General features: G+C 53.3%; 1 protein-coding gene across 1 annotated transcript in view; it reads right to left on the reverse strand.

The window, feature by feature from the left end:
- Positions 1 to 3,654: 3,654 nt before the first annotated feature.
- Positions 3,655 to 16,641, reverse strand: part of PLOD1 (procollagen-lysine,2-oxoglutarate 5-dioxygenase 1) — a 26,138-nt gene continuing 13,151 nt past the window's right edge. The window contains exons 6-18 of the mRNA XM_023532656.1: positions 16,023 to 16,128; positions 15,052 to 15,153; positions 14,346 to 14,477; positions 12,698 to 12,819; positions 11,547 to 11,651; positions 11,004 to 11,129; positions 10,543 to 10,684; positions 9,811 to 9,924; positions 9,159 to 9,224; positions 8,427 to 8,531; positions 7,080 to 7,226; positions 6,396 to 6,521; positions 3,655 to 4,938 (exon numbers count right to left, since the gene is read on the reverse strand). Coding sequence (XP_023388424.1) covers positions 4,783 to 4,938; positions 6,396 to 6,521; positions 7,080 to 7,226; positions 8,427 to 8,531; positions 9,159 to 9,224; positions 9,811 to 9,924; positions 10,543 to 10,684; positions 11,004 to 11,129; positions 11,547 to 11,651; positions 12,698 to 12,819; positions 14,346 to 14,477; positions 15,052 to 15,153; positions 16,023 to 16,128 — 1,549 coding nt within the window. The 3' untranslated portion in view covers positions 3,655 to 4,782. The remainder of the gene's footprint in view (positions 4,939 to 6,395; positions 6,522 to 7,079; positions 7,227 to 8,426; positions 8,532 to 9,158; positions 9,225 to 9,810; positions 9,925 to 10,542; positions 10,685 to 11,003; positions 11,130 to 11,546; positions 11,652 to 12,697; positions 12,820 to 14,345; positions 14,478 to 15,051; positions 15,154 to 16,022; positions 16,129 to 16,641) is intronic.

The raw sequence follows: 16,641 nt of genomic DNA on the forward strand, positions 1-16,641 counted from the left end.
ATTTTATTTAACCTTCACAACAGTCCCAGGAGGCTCAGAGAGATCACTCCAGCTCATATATGGCAGATCACTGGGCCTCATTATGTGCCAGGCACTAGGATACAGCAGTTAACAGATCTGATGGCCTCAGCTACAGCAAGGAAGATCCCAAGCCTACGGCTTTCCAGCTCAGGCTTTCCAGCTCAGCGGCCACCAGCCATGTGCGGCCTCGGAGCCCCTAGTGCAAAAAGAGATGTACTGTAAGACTTAGTACCAAAAAAGAACGTAAACGATCTCATTAATATTTTTGTTTTGATTATGTGTTAAAGTGATAATATTTTGGATAAACTGAGTTAAATAAAATATATTACTAAAATTAAGTTCACCTGTTTCTTTTTACTGTTTAAATAAAATGTGCCGTGAAAAAATCTAAAATTATGTAAGTGGCTCACATGATATTGTGATTTATAATAAATATATATTTGGTCTTCATCTACTATTCCTGGCACACGGCTCCTGAAATCTAAGGAGCATTGGGACATCTTTTGTTTTAATTACTTCTATAAATAGCTTAGGAGCTATTCATATAAAGGTGAAAGTGTGTCTTTTGTTATTATTCATAACAAGTCCCTTTCAACCACTTCTGAGTTTATGTTAATGAGTAACTTTCCAAAAGCTCCTAAAGATGGGAGCTGATTGCCAGGGGAAACAACGATGTGATTAGAAGATTGGAACTTTCAGCCTCACCTCACCATCAGCGACTGGGAGGGGAGAAGAGCTGGACATTGATTTGATCGCTAATGGCCAATAATTTAATCATAGGTGTTGAAGCCTCCATAAAAATTCCTGGATTACAGAGTTCAGAAAGCTTCCTAGTTGGTGAATACTCGGAGGTGGTGGAGGGGTGGTGTACCTGGAGAGAGCATGGAAATGACTCACCCCTTCCCACATACTTTGCCCTATGCATCTCTTCCTTCTGGCTGTTGCTAAATCGTATTCCTTTATAACTAGCCAGAAATCTAGTAAGTAAACTGTTTTCCTGAGTTCTATGAGGCACTCTAGTAAATTAATCGAACCTGAGGAAGGGGGCATGGGAGTCTCTGATTTATAACTAGTCCATGTGGGGGAGGAAAAATAATTTTAAGCTCCTCTGGCTGGACTAACAAATTAACATGAGACAGATTAACAGTAGAAAATGACCATAAGAATATGTTCTTATGGAACCCGTAAGAATGAGTTCCATAAGAATATGATACACCCAGGACAGATGGGGCAGTTTAGGGTTATATGCCATCTTGGGCTAAGGAGAAGGGGATGGGAATGTGGTTTTGGACTTCAAAGGGTAGGAAAGCAATTCACATGGAGATAGAAAAGTAAATGTTGGGTAAGTAAATGTTTGCTGGGTCATCTTTAACAATGGGATACAGAGAGGACCCCACTGTATATGAACTAGTTGTGACAGAACTGTTTGTCGCAACTAGTTCATATTAAACTATAGTTATCTATGACAATAGCTCCCTTCCTGGAGCAGGTCTTCTATCTAAATTCTTTTAGGAGATTAGGGAGAAAGAAGGTCAAAGTTTGTTTCTGAGTCTTTTGTTTCTTAAAAATAATCAGCTTAAAATAATCAGTGTCCCAAAAAGGCATATTTTGTTTGGCAAACTCTGCTTCTCCTATGGGTCAGAAGCACAGGTAACAACCTGAAGTTGTGATTAGTGTTCGAAGTGGGTAGGGGCAGTGTCGTAGGACTGAGCCCTTAACCTGTTGGCTCTATTGCTATCTCCAGGTAGTGCCCAAATTGAGTTAAATTTGTAGGACACCATTTTGGTGTCTGCTGAGAATTAGAGAATAGCTTAGTGTGAGGGGAAAAAAAAAAACCCACACATTTGGTGATCAGAAGTGGAGTGTTGTGTGGAATCTAAAGCAAAGGAAAATAGTTTTATATTTCTACTGGACAGCACTGCTCTCTCTATAACTATGGCAGCATCTCACCACAAACACTTCAAGAGGCAAACCAGTACCCACTGGATCTACTAGCTTATCAGTTCCCAGTGAGGTCGGTCAGAAGAGGCAGTCCTGCCATTCTGACCTGAGTGAACAAGTCGCCTTGTGTCGTGAGTCAGCCTCTGGACTGTGGGGCTAAACCCAGACACTGCCTCAGGGTGTGGCCAGGCCTCTGGGGTGTGATGCACATGGGGCCTGTTTCATGCTGCGTTGTAGTGCTATTGTCCTCAAGCTCCCTGGCCTCCCTAAGTGGGCTGTCAATTCTGTGAGGGCAGGAACTGAATTCCATTTCCTTTCCTTTCGGCAGAATCTTGCCCAAGTCAGCTGGAGGACTGGAGAGCCTCCCTTCTGAACATCTGTCCTGTCCATTCCCTTCTGCGAACGCTGGCCTAGGCCCTGGTCACCTGCCTTGACTGCTGCAGGAGCCTCAGAATCTGTTCCCAGCCTTCTGGTCTGGCCCTCCACCCAGAAACCAGGGTTTCTCCCAAACAGCTTCAAGCTGGGAGGCTCTTCATGGCAAGACTCTCAGTTTGGCTGGCAGTGTTATTGGGGAGGGGTGCCAGGGCAGGGGTGGTATGCAATTGCACAAGACCCTTATCTTCTGCATTACCTATTTCTATTTTGATTTTTTTTTCCAGTGGGCAGGAATTGCAATTATAATCAGAAAAAAGTAAAGTTAAACACACATACTCACACGCGTGCACACACCTTATATATACACAGCTCAGAAAGGGCGCCCATGAAACACATGAGACATGGTTGCTTCGGGGGAGAACTGGGCAGTCAGGGATGAGAGGTGCAAAAAGTAATAAGATATGTGCTGTTTAAATTTACCATGGACCCATTTAAAAAACAAAAAACTTAAAACTACCTTTAGAGCGCATATGCAAAACCCTTGAATGTTTCCAATGAAATAAAATCCAACTCCTCCTAAAGTCCCGCTCACCTTAGCCTGGGAAAAACGGGCTTTGACCACTTGACCCCCTCCACTCCACGTACACCAGCCAACCTGTATTCTTGGATTCCCCATCTATGCCTCACTGGCTCCAGCTGCCTGACCTAGAGTCTCTCTGCCTAATGGAAACCTCCTCCCCCTCCGAGACCTGCTTAAATGGCATCATTCTCAAGCTTCTGTCTCAGCACTACTCATATTCTGGGCTGGGTAATTCTTTGTTAAGGGGAGGAGCTGTTTCTGTGCATTGCAGGATGTTTAGAAGCATCCTTGCCCTCTACTCACTAGAACCAGTAGCACTCCTCCACCCCTTTCCCGGTTGTGACAAACAAAAATGGCTTCAGACATTGCCAGATAGGCCCCAGGGGGCAAAAATCACCCGTAGCTGAGAAGCACTGTAATACAAGTCATTTGGCCCTCCTGCTCCCCACAGCGGCTCTGACAGCTATTCTGGCATTTATCACACTGGTCCACAGTGAATTGCATTTGGTTCTTTCTGTCCTCACTACTGGCTATAGGGTGCCTGGGGGCAGGGACCAGATTTCTCCTGAAATCATATTCAAATCAATCCTCATCACTTACTTGTTGTGTGACCTTAGGCCAATTTACTTGACCTCTCCGAGCCGACATTTCCTCATCTATAAAAAAGAAATAATAGCCCTACCTCAGATTGCTGTGTGCTCAGTGCCTGAGAGGCACAATGCCCAGCTCACAGCAAGGAACGGATAGATGTTAGCTTTTATTATTAATAAATGCCCTGAATTGTTGGTGCTACAGAAAGAGTTTATCCAGGGTATGGGTTGGGGAGAGGCACCGGAAGTTCTCTGTTCTCCGATGTTCATGTTTGCAGGAAAGGTGGTCAGCAAAGGCTTCAGAGAGGTGACAACCCGATGCAGATCTTGACAGATGGAGAAGTGTGCCCCAGGCAGCCGGTGCCTGGCTTACACGTAAGTGTTTGTGGAACATACAAGTGACATGAAGATCACGTGTTTGTTTGGGAAACACAAGTCCCTGAGTGTGCTGACACAGCCTTTCTCATCAATTACACGCTCTTAAAATTTCTCCCTGCAGACACTCACCCTGACACATGCACACTCACCCACCAAAGCATCTCCCGCTCAGTGGTTTGAATGACCTTTAATAGAAACTCTCCTGTTTCTGACTGTCCCTCTCTCTGGAGGCATCCAGGACAGGGTGACACAGTGCAATGTATGGACATGTCACTCCCTTTCCCAACGGTCGAGCAGAGGATGGAGCTGTGGCATTGATGCCTTTTCTGACTTCCAGGAGGTTTCTTGAGTTGCCATCTCCAGTGGATGTTTTACTCATGACTGGAGCCAGAGAAGAAGGGGCTTCAGTGGTCCCAGGGTCAGGCGGGAACTTGAGTCTGATCTGGATCTCTGTGTCCACCCTGAAGCTTGAAGCAGAAGGCCCTGGGGCTGCAGCTCTGCCTAGGAGAAGCTCTGGGGTATGGCTCCCTGCCCCTAGAGTCTCTCTGGGCAGCTGGGTAAGCCCCTGTCCTGCTCGAGTCTCACCCCATGAAAGACATGGAGGAAGGGGGACTGGGTTTTTCAGGAAGACAAGTGGGAAAAGACGAGTTGGTATACACAGTGATAATGGACAGCGTCTCCCCGGGCTGGATCCAGGGCACCAGGAAAGCCCTAGCTGAGGAGGTGTGCTCCGCCTCTGGCCAGTGGCCTGCTCTCTCCGACGGCATCTCCAAGAGCAATGGGAGGTCCAGAGCCTGGAGGCTGGACTGGGTTCCCTGGGACCCCGAGGCCCCAGAGGCTGCGGGGCAGTGGTTGTTGGCAAAGAGAAAAAGGTCCGAGGTGGCCGGGCCTGGCCAATTAGGGATCGACAAAGGAGACGGCGATGTAGCGGGTGCCCTTGGTGGTGGGGAGTCCCTCGTGGTAGTGCGTGAGTCGCCCGGGGTGCATGAGGGTCCAGCCCTTCCGTGGGGCTCGGATGGAGCAGTTGTAGCGCAGGAACCGACAGCCTCCGCCCTGGGAGACAGGAAGTGTCAATTCCTCAATAGAAGTCAGTTTCCCAACAGGAAGCCGGGCCCTTCCCCCACAGTCCCCTATTCTCCCATCTGAGCCACCACAGCCAAGTGGCCCTGAGCACGGCCTGCCTGGGATGCATTGCAGAGTGACAGCCATAGGCTGCCTAAGGAAGTCACTCAGCAAAGACCGCGTGATCAAAAGCACTGGCCTCGGAGTGAGGCAGCCCCGGGCAAATGTCGGCTACGGCCTTTACTGATTGTGTAGCCATCCTGAACCTCGGTTTCCCCTTCTGGAAAATGGGCATTAGGCTGCATAGGGTTGTGAGAATTAAATGAGATACAGTAAGAGCTTAGGGCTAGATTTCTCAACCTCAGCATTACAGATATTTTGGGTCAGGTAATTCTTTTTTTTCCAAATCGTGGTAAAATACACGTAAACTTTACCATTGTAACCCTTTTTAAGTGTGAAATTCAGTGGTATTAAGCACTTTCATACTGTTATACAGCCGTCACCACTAGGAGCCAGATAATTCTTTCTCATGGGGGCTGTCTGGGCATCCCTGGCCTCGACCCAGTAGCACCCCCATAGTTGTGACAGCTGAAAATGTCTCCAGATATTGCCAATGTCCTCTTGGGGGGGGGCACAAAATTGTCCCTTATAAGAACCCCTGGTATATTGTAAACTCTCAAAAAAAAGAGGTGTTTTTATGGGTGACCCTCGTAGTGCCTAACCCCAGACTAAGTCCCAAAATACTCTTCGAAAGTAGCTTATGGAGTGAGTGAGTGAGTGAGTGAGTGAGTGAGTGAGTGAGTGAGTGAATGAATGAATGGTTCTGTAGCTGATCACACCTACGGGCCTCTCTTGAGATACTGAGGCCCCCAGAACTGTTCCCTCCTCACCCTCATGTCTTTCTGGTTTCCCCAGATTTCCCCTCCAGCCACAAGCCCGTGACCCACACCCAGACGAACTCTGTCCTGCCATTCCCAAAGCTGCCCTCCTCCAAGAATGACGGGAAGCCTAAACTCCTTATTACTAAGAGCCGTCCTCCCTCGAGCCCTTACTATGGGTCCACGTGAACAATGATCTAGACGAGCTCATTCCATTCTCAGAACTCCGTGCAGGCCACTCCAAGTTTTCCCGTCTTAGAGACTGAGACGTGGCTGAGGCCCCGGAGCAAGTGGGCAGGCAGAGCCCAGGTCCAGGCAGTCTGGCCCCAGACCTCTGCGTCCTTGCTCTATTGTGTCTAAAGCCCTCGCTTACCAAAATGTGCTTCAAACCCACCTCCTCCAAGAAGCCTTCTTCGTGGCCCCTGCACCCTTTCTCTCTGGTTGTCTAGTTTTCTAGTGCGGCTGTATCCCGCACCCCTTGGCCTTGACCACCCTGTAAGCTGCTCACCACCAGACACCAGCCAGCCCTCCCTCGTGCCTGCGGCCTGGGCCAGGGTGGCCCCTGCTCACCTCGTAATCCACCCCGACCCGGTTCAGGGCGATGTTGATGGTGAAAGTGGAGGCGTCGTGGTGTGGCATCAGCGAGGGCTGTTCATCAGGCTTGTAGCGGACGACGAAGGCCAGGTCGAACTGGGCCTGTGCCAAGGAAGGAGAGAGGGAAGAGCGGGGAAGGAAGGGCAAAGGAATGAATCTCATCCTCACAACTCTTTTTGGCAACTATCCAGGCTGGGGATTCCTTAAGCGCAGGGCGCAGGTACACTCGAGGCAGGTGTCTGGAGAAAACCATGTGAACGAGGAAGTGACTGAGTAAAGAAGGGAGTGTGACAGCCAGAGAGGCAGTCGGCAGACACGTGAGGGATGGAGCTGAAGAGAAACCGAGGGAGGGAATGGGCATGCTGGCTACCCAGCTAGGGGCTTGTCTGGAGAGCCGGCATCGGATTCACTGATGCGGGGGTCAAGGACACGGAGGAAGAATTCAAAGAGTCACGTGATGTCAGAAGCTAGCGGCAGAGTGGCCCCACCGCCCCAGGCCCCAAAGCTTGAAGGGAGATTTCACTCCACTCCAACCTAGAAACCAAATAAATATTCAGGCCGCCCCCCAAGTGGGAACACCTCTCTCCCCATTTCCCGTTCTCCCTTCCCCAGCCACTCCACCCCCTGCCCTCATTCTGGCTGTGGCCCAGGCATGCCCACCCTGGTGTAGTAGCCGGGGTAGAGCTTTTCGGTCATGGGGGCGATGTACTCCACCAGAAACTTGTGCCACTCCCGCTCAAAGCTGATCTGGTTCATGTGGATGTCGATGGTCGGCACATTTTCGTAGCCGCCCTGGATGCGGTTGTCCTGGAAGTGACCAAGGGAGTGTGGTAAGCAGAACTGTAAGATTCCCACAGCCTGGGGGACAAGTTCTGCCTAAGCCCCTCCCCTTGACCTGTGAACCTGATGGGATAAGCTTAGGTTATAGGGCAAACGTGAAGCGTTTTTTTGCAGGTGTAATTAAGGTAACTAGTTAGGTGACCTTGAGTTAATTAAAAGGGAAATTATCCTCGGTGAGCCCTTGAAAGGAGGCTCTTGAAAGAGAGTGACTGTCACTCACTGGCCTGGAGGAAGCAAGTTGCATGAGTTCTGAAGCTGTAGGGGAATGAATTCTGCCACATACGCTTGGAACAGGACCCTGAGCCTCAGATGAGACCCTGACCCCAGATGGCACCTTGACCGCAGCCCTGTGAGACCCTGAGCAGAGGACCCAGCTAAACCACAGCCAGAATCCCAACCCACAGAAATAAATGGATACTGTTTTAAGCCATTAAGCTTTGCGGTAATTGTTATACAGTGTAGAAAACCAACGCAGAAGGCCACAGGTTAGCTCAGGCACTGAAACCCCAGGGCTGGCCCAGTCACTGGGACACGAGGATTAGCCAGATCCCAGAATGCATGGGCTATGCCAGTTACTGGAATCTGGAGATTAGCTCAGCCACCAAAGCAAGTGGATTAGGCAGGTAACCAGAACCACAGGTTAGTCACCTGCCAGATCAAAGGTTAGCTAGTCTCTGAGGCACATAGGCCCAGGGGCTCATGTGCCTTTAAAAATGGTTCTGGAACTTTCCAAGATGAGTGCAGGTATGACATTCCTCCTTGATGGAACACACAGCCTCTCCCATCCACCATGCCACGTGCTTCTGCAGTCTGGTGAACTTGGCACTGATGTCGCTTCCTAATTCTTCCTCGTCCACACCTGCTCATTCCTCCCCCACTCCATGCCCAATCTGGGGAAGGAAGCTTAATCACTCTAATAACAAGCCAGGAACTAAAGTCCAAAAACTTAAGATTAAGGCAGCTCGAGGTCACTCAGTGACAATGACTTGGGGACCAGCACTCCCTCCCTTTTCTCAGTCCCTCTACTCCCAAGTGCCTGCAGGTTCCCCCATCTAAAGAGTCTCAGAGAGGTTAGCTATCTTGCCAGAAAGAGAGCCCAGAGGGTAGACACGGGTGGTGGAGGGGCGGTCTCCCCACAGCACCAGTCCGGGCACCTGGGGCCCCCACCTTGTTATCTCCCAGAGACCACTGTCCAAAATGCTCCATCTCTTCCACCAGCTCATCGCAGGCTGTCTCCGTGAAGATGGGGAACCAGTAGACGTCCGGGCAAGGCTGGAGAGGGCAGGGACTCAGTCACAGGGGTCCAGAGTGGCACTGCCACATCCTCCCCATGTCCCCAAGCCCTCTGCAGAACGCACTGAAGACAAGGCCTTTTGTGTGGTCCATGCCCTGCCCCATGCCCTGCCCCACGTCCTGGTGAGTACTCCAAGTGTCCACGCCCCACCCCTCTCCCCCACTGAGTGTCCCCACAGAGCAGGGGCTCAGTGAGCTGCTGAAGGAAGAAGGGAACAGAGCTCAGAGCTGGTTTTTCTCAGCCAAGGTCATAGAGCTGCCAGGGCCAAAGGACCACACGCATCAAGGGAGCACAGGCCCCTAGGCTCTTGGGGAAGCAGAGGAGCACTGCTTCTCACTCCTGGCCCAGGGGCCACTGTCCACAGTTGATACTATATTTGGGGATGTTTTTCTCTTTCCTGCCTGGGCCAGGGAAGAAGCCGAAGGCCCTAAGGCCCCTGCAGACTCTAGCTGAAAAGTGCCAGTAGGAGGAAAAGGCTATCCACTGCCCATTCTCTCACCCCAAGCACAGAAAGGTCAAGTCAGCTCGTTCTGTTCCTCTGTCCTCCGCAGCAGGTGTCACGTATACACCCAGTAGTTTTGTTCCAAGGGGTGCCCAGTCCTTACCATCTCCACCAGCTTCCCCGCCAGTGCTTTGGTGTAGTTCTCATGGATGTATTTCTCCTTCCATTCCTATAGGGAGGGGGAAGTGGGTGGGGTCCTCAGGCCTGGCCTGGGCCAACTGGGGGCTCACCCCTTCCTAAACTCCATGGGCTGCTGCTTCCCCCAGGCCACACACAGTGTGAGTAAATGTGCGCACGGCTAGAGGAGCCGGGACGTGCCTGTGCCCGCTGGGTGCACGTGTACTGTTTGGGTGCAAAAGCGTGCCCACAGGAACTGCTATTTGCATGTACGCTCAGGTCTGAGGGCAGGTGTGGGCATGCGCCCACATCAGTCATGAGCTCACAACGCCTGGGAACACTGTCACAAGGCCCTCCTCTGAGCACCACGACACCCTCGTGGGCAAGCGAGACTGGGACAGCATACCCATTTTAGAGCTAAGATAACTGAGGCCCCAAAGGTCGAGAGGCTCAGCTAAGTCACAGCTGATGGGCCTGTGACTCCAGGTCCCTCCTCCTTTAGATTTTCCCTGACAAGCCCCCTGGGGCAGCCCACAGGGTCCCAGCTGTTGTCAGGCTCTGCGAGGAAGGCGACCCTGGCTACAGGATCATTGCGGTGCCTTCCGCTCCCTTCCCTGCCCACGCACCCAGGGCCTCACCTCGGGATTGTTGAACACCTCCCAGAGGTCATTGTGGAGGTGGGTGGTCTGGTAGTTGTCCAGGGACAGCAGGTGGCCAAAGATGTGCCGGTTGGTCAGGAACATGAACACATCCTGAGGAGAGCAGGCCGGATGGAAGAAAGAGACCCACCCCTGCCCTGCACAGCCCTGGGAGGGGCACCACAGCGGCCTCCTCTCTGCCTACTGGGCTCAAGTTCACAAGAACAGGGACCAGAGTACGGATCACCTCATCTCCCCAGTGCACAGCCCAGGCCTGACACTCTGGGGATGCGATCGGGGAAGGCTTCCTGGAGGACTGAATGGGAATGAGAGGGTGTGCAAAAGAGAAGAATGGTGTTCTGACCCTGAAGTTCGGGGCACAGGGGAAAACATTATCATGCTGTCACACTGAAAAAAATAACCGCAAAAAAATGTTGAGTGAGGCATCAGGATAGGGTGAGGGTGTCTCTTGGGCACATTACTCAGAATATGTCTAGGTGGAAAGTTTAGTTTTCTTTATGAAAATGGAAATAACATAGAGGGTATGGAAACTGAGTCTGCTAAAATGATCCCCATAAACCCTGAGGGCCGACCCTCATGCCAGTGTCCCCTCCAGGCCCTGGCAGCCCTTGGGCAGCCCTGCTGGAATCGCAGAAGCTCCAGGGCCCATGGTGATAAGGTAGCCCGCTCCTCCCTCAACAGGCCTCGTCTGGCTGCCCACCCGAAGCTGACCTGCTGCCGGATGTTGGCGCAGAAGGCCATGTCGGGATCCAGCTTGCTGTGGTGGAACAAGTCTGTCTGCTGCAGCTCAGCCCGCAAGGCGCTGCCCTTGATCAGGTAGACGTTCGAGATATAGGGCACGTTCCAGACACCACTGATAGGGAGAGAGGAAGATGGAGGGGGCCGCGGGCCGGTGGTAAGGGGCACAGGCGGGGGGGCTGGTGGCTAGAAGAAGGGGAAGTCACAGGCTGGGAGAGCACGACAGTGCCGATTCGATTCCCTTACCCTGGGCACGGGGCCCAGGGTAACTGTCGGAAAGTCCTTCTGTGTGTCTGACTGCAGTCTTCCTTGCTTCAGGTTCGGCAGGAATTACAGGACAACAAGGACAGGAATCCAGGGGAGGACAGCGCTGCAAGGCCAAGAAGAAGACGGATGGGGGTGCGGGTCCCCCCCACCACGGTGCAGGTACTCACACACGCCTCCTCTGCACGATGTCCACGTAGTCCTCGGAGCGCGCATAGTAGCCATCTGCACTCAGGGCCCCCCAGAAGTTCGACCACAGCCTCCCGTGGCGGGTCATCAAGGGGGCGATGACATTCCTAAGGAAGGGAGCACCTTAGGGAAGGCCCTCTGCCCACTGGGAGCTTGGGGCAGATTTCGCTCCGTGGGGGGATGGGGCAGAGTGCCTTTGAACCTGCAAGCACCTCCCTGGGGCAGGACCTGAAGCGGGGTTTGGCCCATCTGGTACCTGCTCTCTCCCCCAGGGCAGCCAGGAACAGAGCGTGAGAGGAGGGGGCAGCTTGAAGCTTGCAGAGGGAGGTGGGGAACATCTTGGACCCAGACAAGGTCGCCAGGCTGGGGCAAGCCCAGGGTAATATAATAGACGCGGCCAAGGCACAGGAGGAGGAGAAAGGTAGGGGCGGGGCTCCCGGCCTGGCCCCAGGCCTACCACGGGCAATGCCGGGCCTGCGCTGAGGCCCCCCTGCCCTCCCGCCGTAGCCCACCCACAGCCTCACTTGTTCTGCTCAATCAGCAGCCTCAGGATTTTGGGCTCCGTCAGGGCCACGTCGGCATCCACACTGAAGTAGTAGGTGCAGCCACGGTCCTGTCGGCACAAGTCCCTGCAGGCAGGGGCACACAAGGTCAGCCTCCCGCTTTAGGATCCCAGAGCTACTCTGAAGCTGTGTTCTCCACCCCTACCCATGTCTGTGATCACCAGGCACCAGACAAGAGCCAGCCCGCATGCATGTTGGCACCAACAGCCTTGAAGGTCCCACCTGACACTATGACCTAGAACCTGGGCTACTAAACTCTCAAGATGAAAACCCAGAGCTTGACAACTGGTACCAAGTCCCCTGAAAACCCTGGTACTGGGGAGAGCGCGGCCCACACACAGGTTCCTACACTGCCGGGGCCGGGGGGTAAGCTGGTTCTGCCTCCTTGGGGGCAGTTTGGTAACCTGTACCAAAGCCTTAACAATTTCTGTCCCTTTTGTTTATCTGGTCCAGGGCTCAGCAAACTATAATCCACGGTCCAAATCCAGCCCACGGCCTAGCTTTATGTGGCTCGGTGAGCTACAAATGGTTTTACATTTTTAAATAGTTAGGAGAAAGAATCAAAAAGATTTGCCTGAAAATCATATGAAATTTAAATTTCAGTGTCCATAAATAAAATTTTGTTGCAGCCCAGCCACGCTCAATCCTGCTACACCAGCAGAACTGAGCGGCTGTGGCAGAGCCCACAAAGCCGGTTTATGCAGATTTACTATCTGGTCCCTTACAGGAAGTCTGCCAACCTCACATCTGGATGGTCTAATTCTTCTATAGTCAATCCGGATTACTTGTTCGTTTTAATAATAAAGGGAAAAATTAGAGATTATTTTCTACTTGTCAGCGTTTATTGACTTCTGGTCCACCAGCCCTTCCTCTTTGTCTGATTTGCTTCCTGAACCCTAATGACGCTGCTCGGCCCCAGCCGGGAGCCCCAGCAGTTCACAGGGACAGAGACTATTTCCCCATTTAACTGAGGACCGGAGAGGGGCGGGAACTTGCAGGAGACCACACAGTCTTGTGAACTCCTTTCTCCTGGCCTGGTGCTCCTGACATCATGGCCCCTCTGCCCACCGTTAGAAGAGATAAACACAGTGCCCCCCCGGCCCCCAACTCACGCGCCCATGTTCCTGGCGTCAGCGCTCGCCACCCGCACCTCAGGGCCCACCAGCTTCATGGACTGGTACTCGTCACCATGCTCCGCCAGGAACTGCTCCACCTGTGCCTTGTGGTGTTGTTCCTGGGGGGTGGGGGGTGGGACAGGGAGAATGAGGACACAGTGTCCACCCCATGGACCACAGCACCTTCTGCTACTACAGGCTGCTCCTCTTCATTCCTGGCACATCTCTGCCACCTGCTTCTCTAAACTCCAGACCTGTGCCCATGCCAGACCTTTGGCCTGGTGTACCCTACTCTAGCTGTCCCTGACCACCCTCCCCTGACCAGGCCAGGTCCTCTAGCCTCTTAAAGGCCTCTGTCACCAAGACAGCTCCCCGACCCTGCAGGCCTCACATCCAGAGTCGTTGATTTGTTGGGCTGGGGTGTGGCCCAGGGGTCTGCTTTGCTACGAAACACTCCAAGTGATGCTTAGACTGCACTTTGAAAATCAGCAGCCTACACCCAGGGCCCCCTGCGTGGGAAAGTGGAGAGAGCTGGTCCTTAAAACCAAACCCAGGCTCTGGCACAAAGCCTGGCTCTGCTACGATCAGCTGTGTGGCCTTGGACAAGTCACATCACCCGCATCGGCTTCAGTTTCCTCTCTTGTGAAAAAGGAAGGTGTCATGCGTCCCTCACGGGGTCACTATAAGGAGTCGACGAGTCAGATGGAGCACACGATAGGTCCTTTAACACTGTCTGTGACACTTCTCTTTTTCTATCCAAAGTCACAATTCGTGGGTGTGCTGTTTGATATCCCAGGAAAGTTGGAAACCTCCCAGCGGCAGGGCCTACATCCTTCTCCTGTCTCCACGTGGCACAGCTGAATGAAAGTCTGTGACGCAGGCAGAGAGCTGAGCCAAGGACGGGACCATAGGTCCTTGAGGGTGGAGTACAGGCTGTCGGGTATGAGAGGTCCCAGGAAGGGGTGACCCTAAATGGAGCAGCTGAGACTTTAAGGAAGACAAGGAGCCTTGAGAGTAGGTAGCATTTGGAGAGTGTATCTGGGCTCCCAGTTAGGGAAACTGCGAGAAGCAAAGGCTGTGAGAGGTAGGACTTCATCTGGCTGGAAGGAGAGGAGGGGAAGGGCGGGAACTAGGAATGCTGATGCCAGGCCTGCTCCCCACAGGCCTCAGGGCCCTCCCATTCCCCAGAAGATACTCGAGGAATGAAAACCAATTTGATTATCACCAGGTCAAATTAGGAAGGACTGACTGGGGCAGGGAGGGAAGCAATGCTAATGACAACAGCTAAGAGCACCTACTATGTGCTGCCTGTGAGCCAGGCACCTTTCTAGGCATGTCGACCTGGTTAACCTTTGTAGCAGTTCTGTGTGGTCAGTACTATTGTTATCCGTATCTAATAGATGAGAAAACGGAAGCACAGAGGGGTTGAATAACACACACAAGGTCACACAGCCAATATAAGCACTGGTGCTAGAATTCAAACCCAGCCAGTCAACCCAGTGACTCGCAGATACAGCCCACTGCTCACTTCCACTTGCCCAGATAAGCCTGGCTCAGTCAGTTCCTCAGAGGTCTCAGGCCACCTTGTGAGGCTGGGCCCTTGAACCAAGCCACATGGTGACCCCATCGTGCACGTGCTACTCACGTGGTTGTGAATGAAAAGCCGCATCCGTTTCCGGGGGTAGTGGAAGCGCAGGAGCCGCTGGAAGAACAGGGACAGGAACGGTGTGGGCTGTTCGATGAACACGCCGACCAGGACTGTGGGCAGAGCTTCATCCTGCGTAGGGACAGGGTGGGGTAAGAGTCCGCCAATGTCCAGCCACTGAGCCACCGCTGAGCCCCTAGGGTGGCCTGAGAGATCCAGAACCATAGGCAGAAGTATGTGGACTGAGAAAGACAAGGGCCTGGACCAGGGAGCTCTGAGCAGGCTGTGCAGGTGGGCAGAGGCAGGGACTGGCGGGAGGCAGGAGGATGTCCCTGCTGGGGACGAGGAGCAGCATGAGGGCAGACTCAAAGCAAGGACTGGTTGATGGCAGACTGCAGGGAGAGATCAGCTGATATGAGGTTTGAAGTGGGCCATAAATGAGGAGTCAATTTGTGGGATGGGGATGGGGCTGCACGAGAGCCTGAATGGCCAGGCAGAAGAAACCGGAATTTAGGCATCTGGGGGAAGCTGAAGCCATGTGCAGGCTGAGAAGGCTTCCAGGAAGAGGTGCCTGAGAGAGGAGGAAGATGGAGCCCCAAACAGGGAGGCGATCCCTTCACCTCACACCAAAGACAACACTCTCTTCCAGAATCACCCCTCTTCCCTTGCCCCAGGGGATGGAGTCCCCGGCCCCCAGCTGCCTTACCCCAATGCCCTTGAGGCTGCGCAGGCCCTCATCACACACCACACAGCCCGTCTCGAAGGTCCAGAAGCGCGGGATGTAGTTGCCCAGGTAGTTCAGCTGCAGCTGTGGGAGACCGGGGTGGGGGGCGGCTGAGAAGGGTGGCCTGAGAAGGGCTGGGGCAGCCCCACCCACCTGTAGCCACTGGTGCATCTCCCTGGGCCCCTGCTGCCCCGCCCCCACAGTCTGCCACCCCTAAGGGGCCAGGAATGTGACTTTATTTTGGGCAGGCCTTGGAGAGCATGTTCAACCCCTGGGGATCACCAAAGCTGCTCTGTGGGAGGGCAGAGGGAGGACTCGGCACTCTGGTGCTTCTTCATCCCCAGATCTCCTGGGAACCTGTAAAATGCAGGTTCCTGGGCCCTGTCCCTCAGAGATTCCAATCGAGCAGCTCTCAGGTGGGGTTGGAAAATCCTCATTCGTGACATGCTCCCACTGCATGTGGCTCTGAGTGTGACTGAGGACCACACTCAGAGAAATGTGCTGTGAGTCAGGGGCCAGTTTCCTATGCGCCCGTCTGCATCGCAGCCCCTTCTGTAGCTCCAAGAGCCCGGGGACCAGTCTGTCATGTCTATGACTGACTACGCTTTGTGCCCTGGTGCAAACATTCAATAAATATTTGCTGAATGCAGAAATGAGTCTGCCCTGGGGTAAGAGAGTATGGATGACTTGGGGCGGCCCAGCCTAGGCCTGAGTGGGCGCGATGGCCTCCTTTGTGTCCTGTGGCCCAGCAGGATGGACAGGGGATCACCGACCACCACAGTAAGGAAAGAAGGTGCCACGCTGAACTCAGATGTGAGGTCAGAGTCAGTGAGTTCACAGTGGGGCCCAGATGGGTGGCCCTGGCCCCAAGGAGAAGATGTGTGGTCACAGTAAGAGCAGAATTGGGCTCTGGCCCCTTCCCACTCTCCCCAGAGGCCGGGGCCCCTCCCTACCTTGGTGGGCCCATTGCCATGAATCAAAACAGGAAGGGTGTCGTAAGCCAGGTTCCGCGCTCTCACGTGGCCCATTTCAAACTTGAGTACGACCTCATCTGAGAGTCAGAAAGCAAAGAGCCATCCAGTGTCAGACCCAGAGGGTGAGCTCAGGAGCTGACAGGCTGGGCTCGAACGCCAGCTCTCCCCCTGGACTAGTCACTTCCCCTCTCCAAGCCTCAGTTTCCTCGTCTGTAAAATGGGGATAAGAGCAGGAAGGTTCCGTGTCCAGCAAGCCCTTAGCACCACGCCTGGCACATGGTGGGCACGGAATCCACAGCAACCCCTATTATTTACTGTGATTACTTATTAGAGCCGGCAGCAGGCGATGGGAGAACATGAAGCCCCGGAACATCCCAGCTCCAGACTCCGCTCAGACGAGCCGCACAGACAGGGTCTGGGAGGCACCTGCTCTGACAGGCACGCAGAGCAGCACTGAGAATATGCCAGCCACACGAGGAGACCTGGACGGGGCAGGGGACATATCCTATCCTGCTGGAGAGAGTCCCTGTGGCAGGGTCCTAATCCTCATGCTCACACCGCGTTAGTCTGCACACATGATAGGCTTTGTGGTGGGTGA

The sequence above is a fragment of the Pteropus vampyrus genome, unplaced genomic scaffold (genome assembly GCF_000151845.1).
Source record: "Pteropus vampyrus isolate Shadow unplaced genomic scaffold, Pvam_2.0 Scaffold86, whole genome shotgun sequence".
In the NCBI taxonomy this organism is placed as follows: Eukaryota; Metazoa; Chordata; class Mammalia; order Chiroptera; family Pteropodidae; genus Pteropus; species Pteropus vampyrus.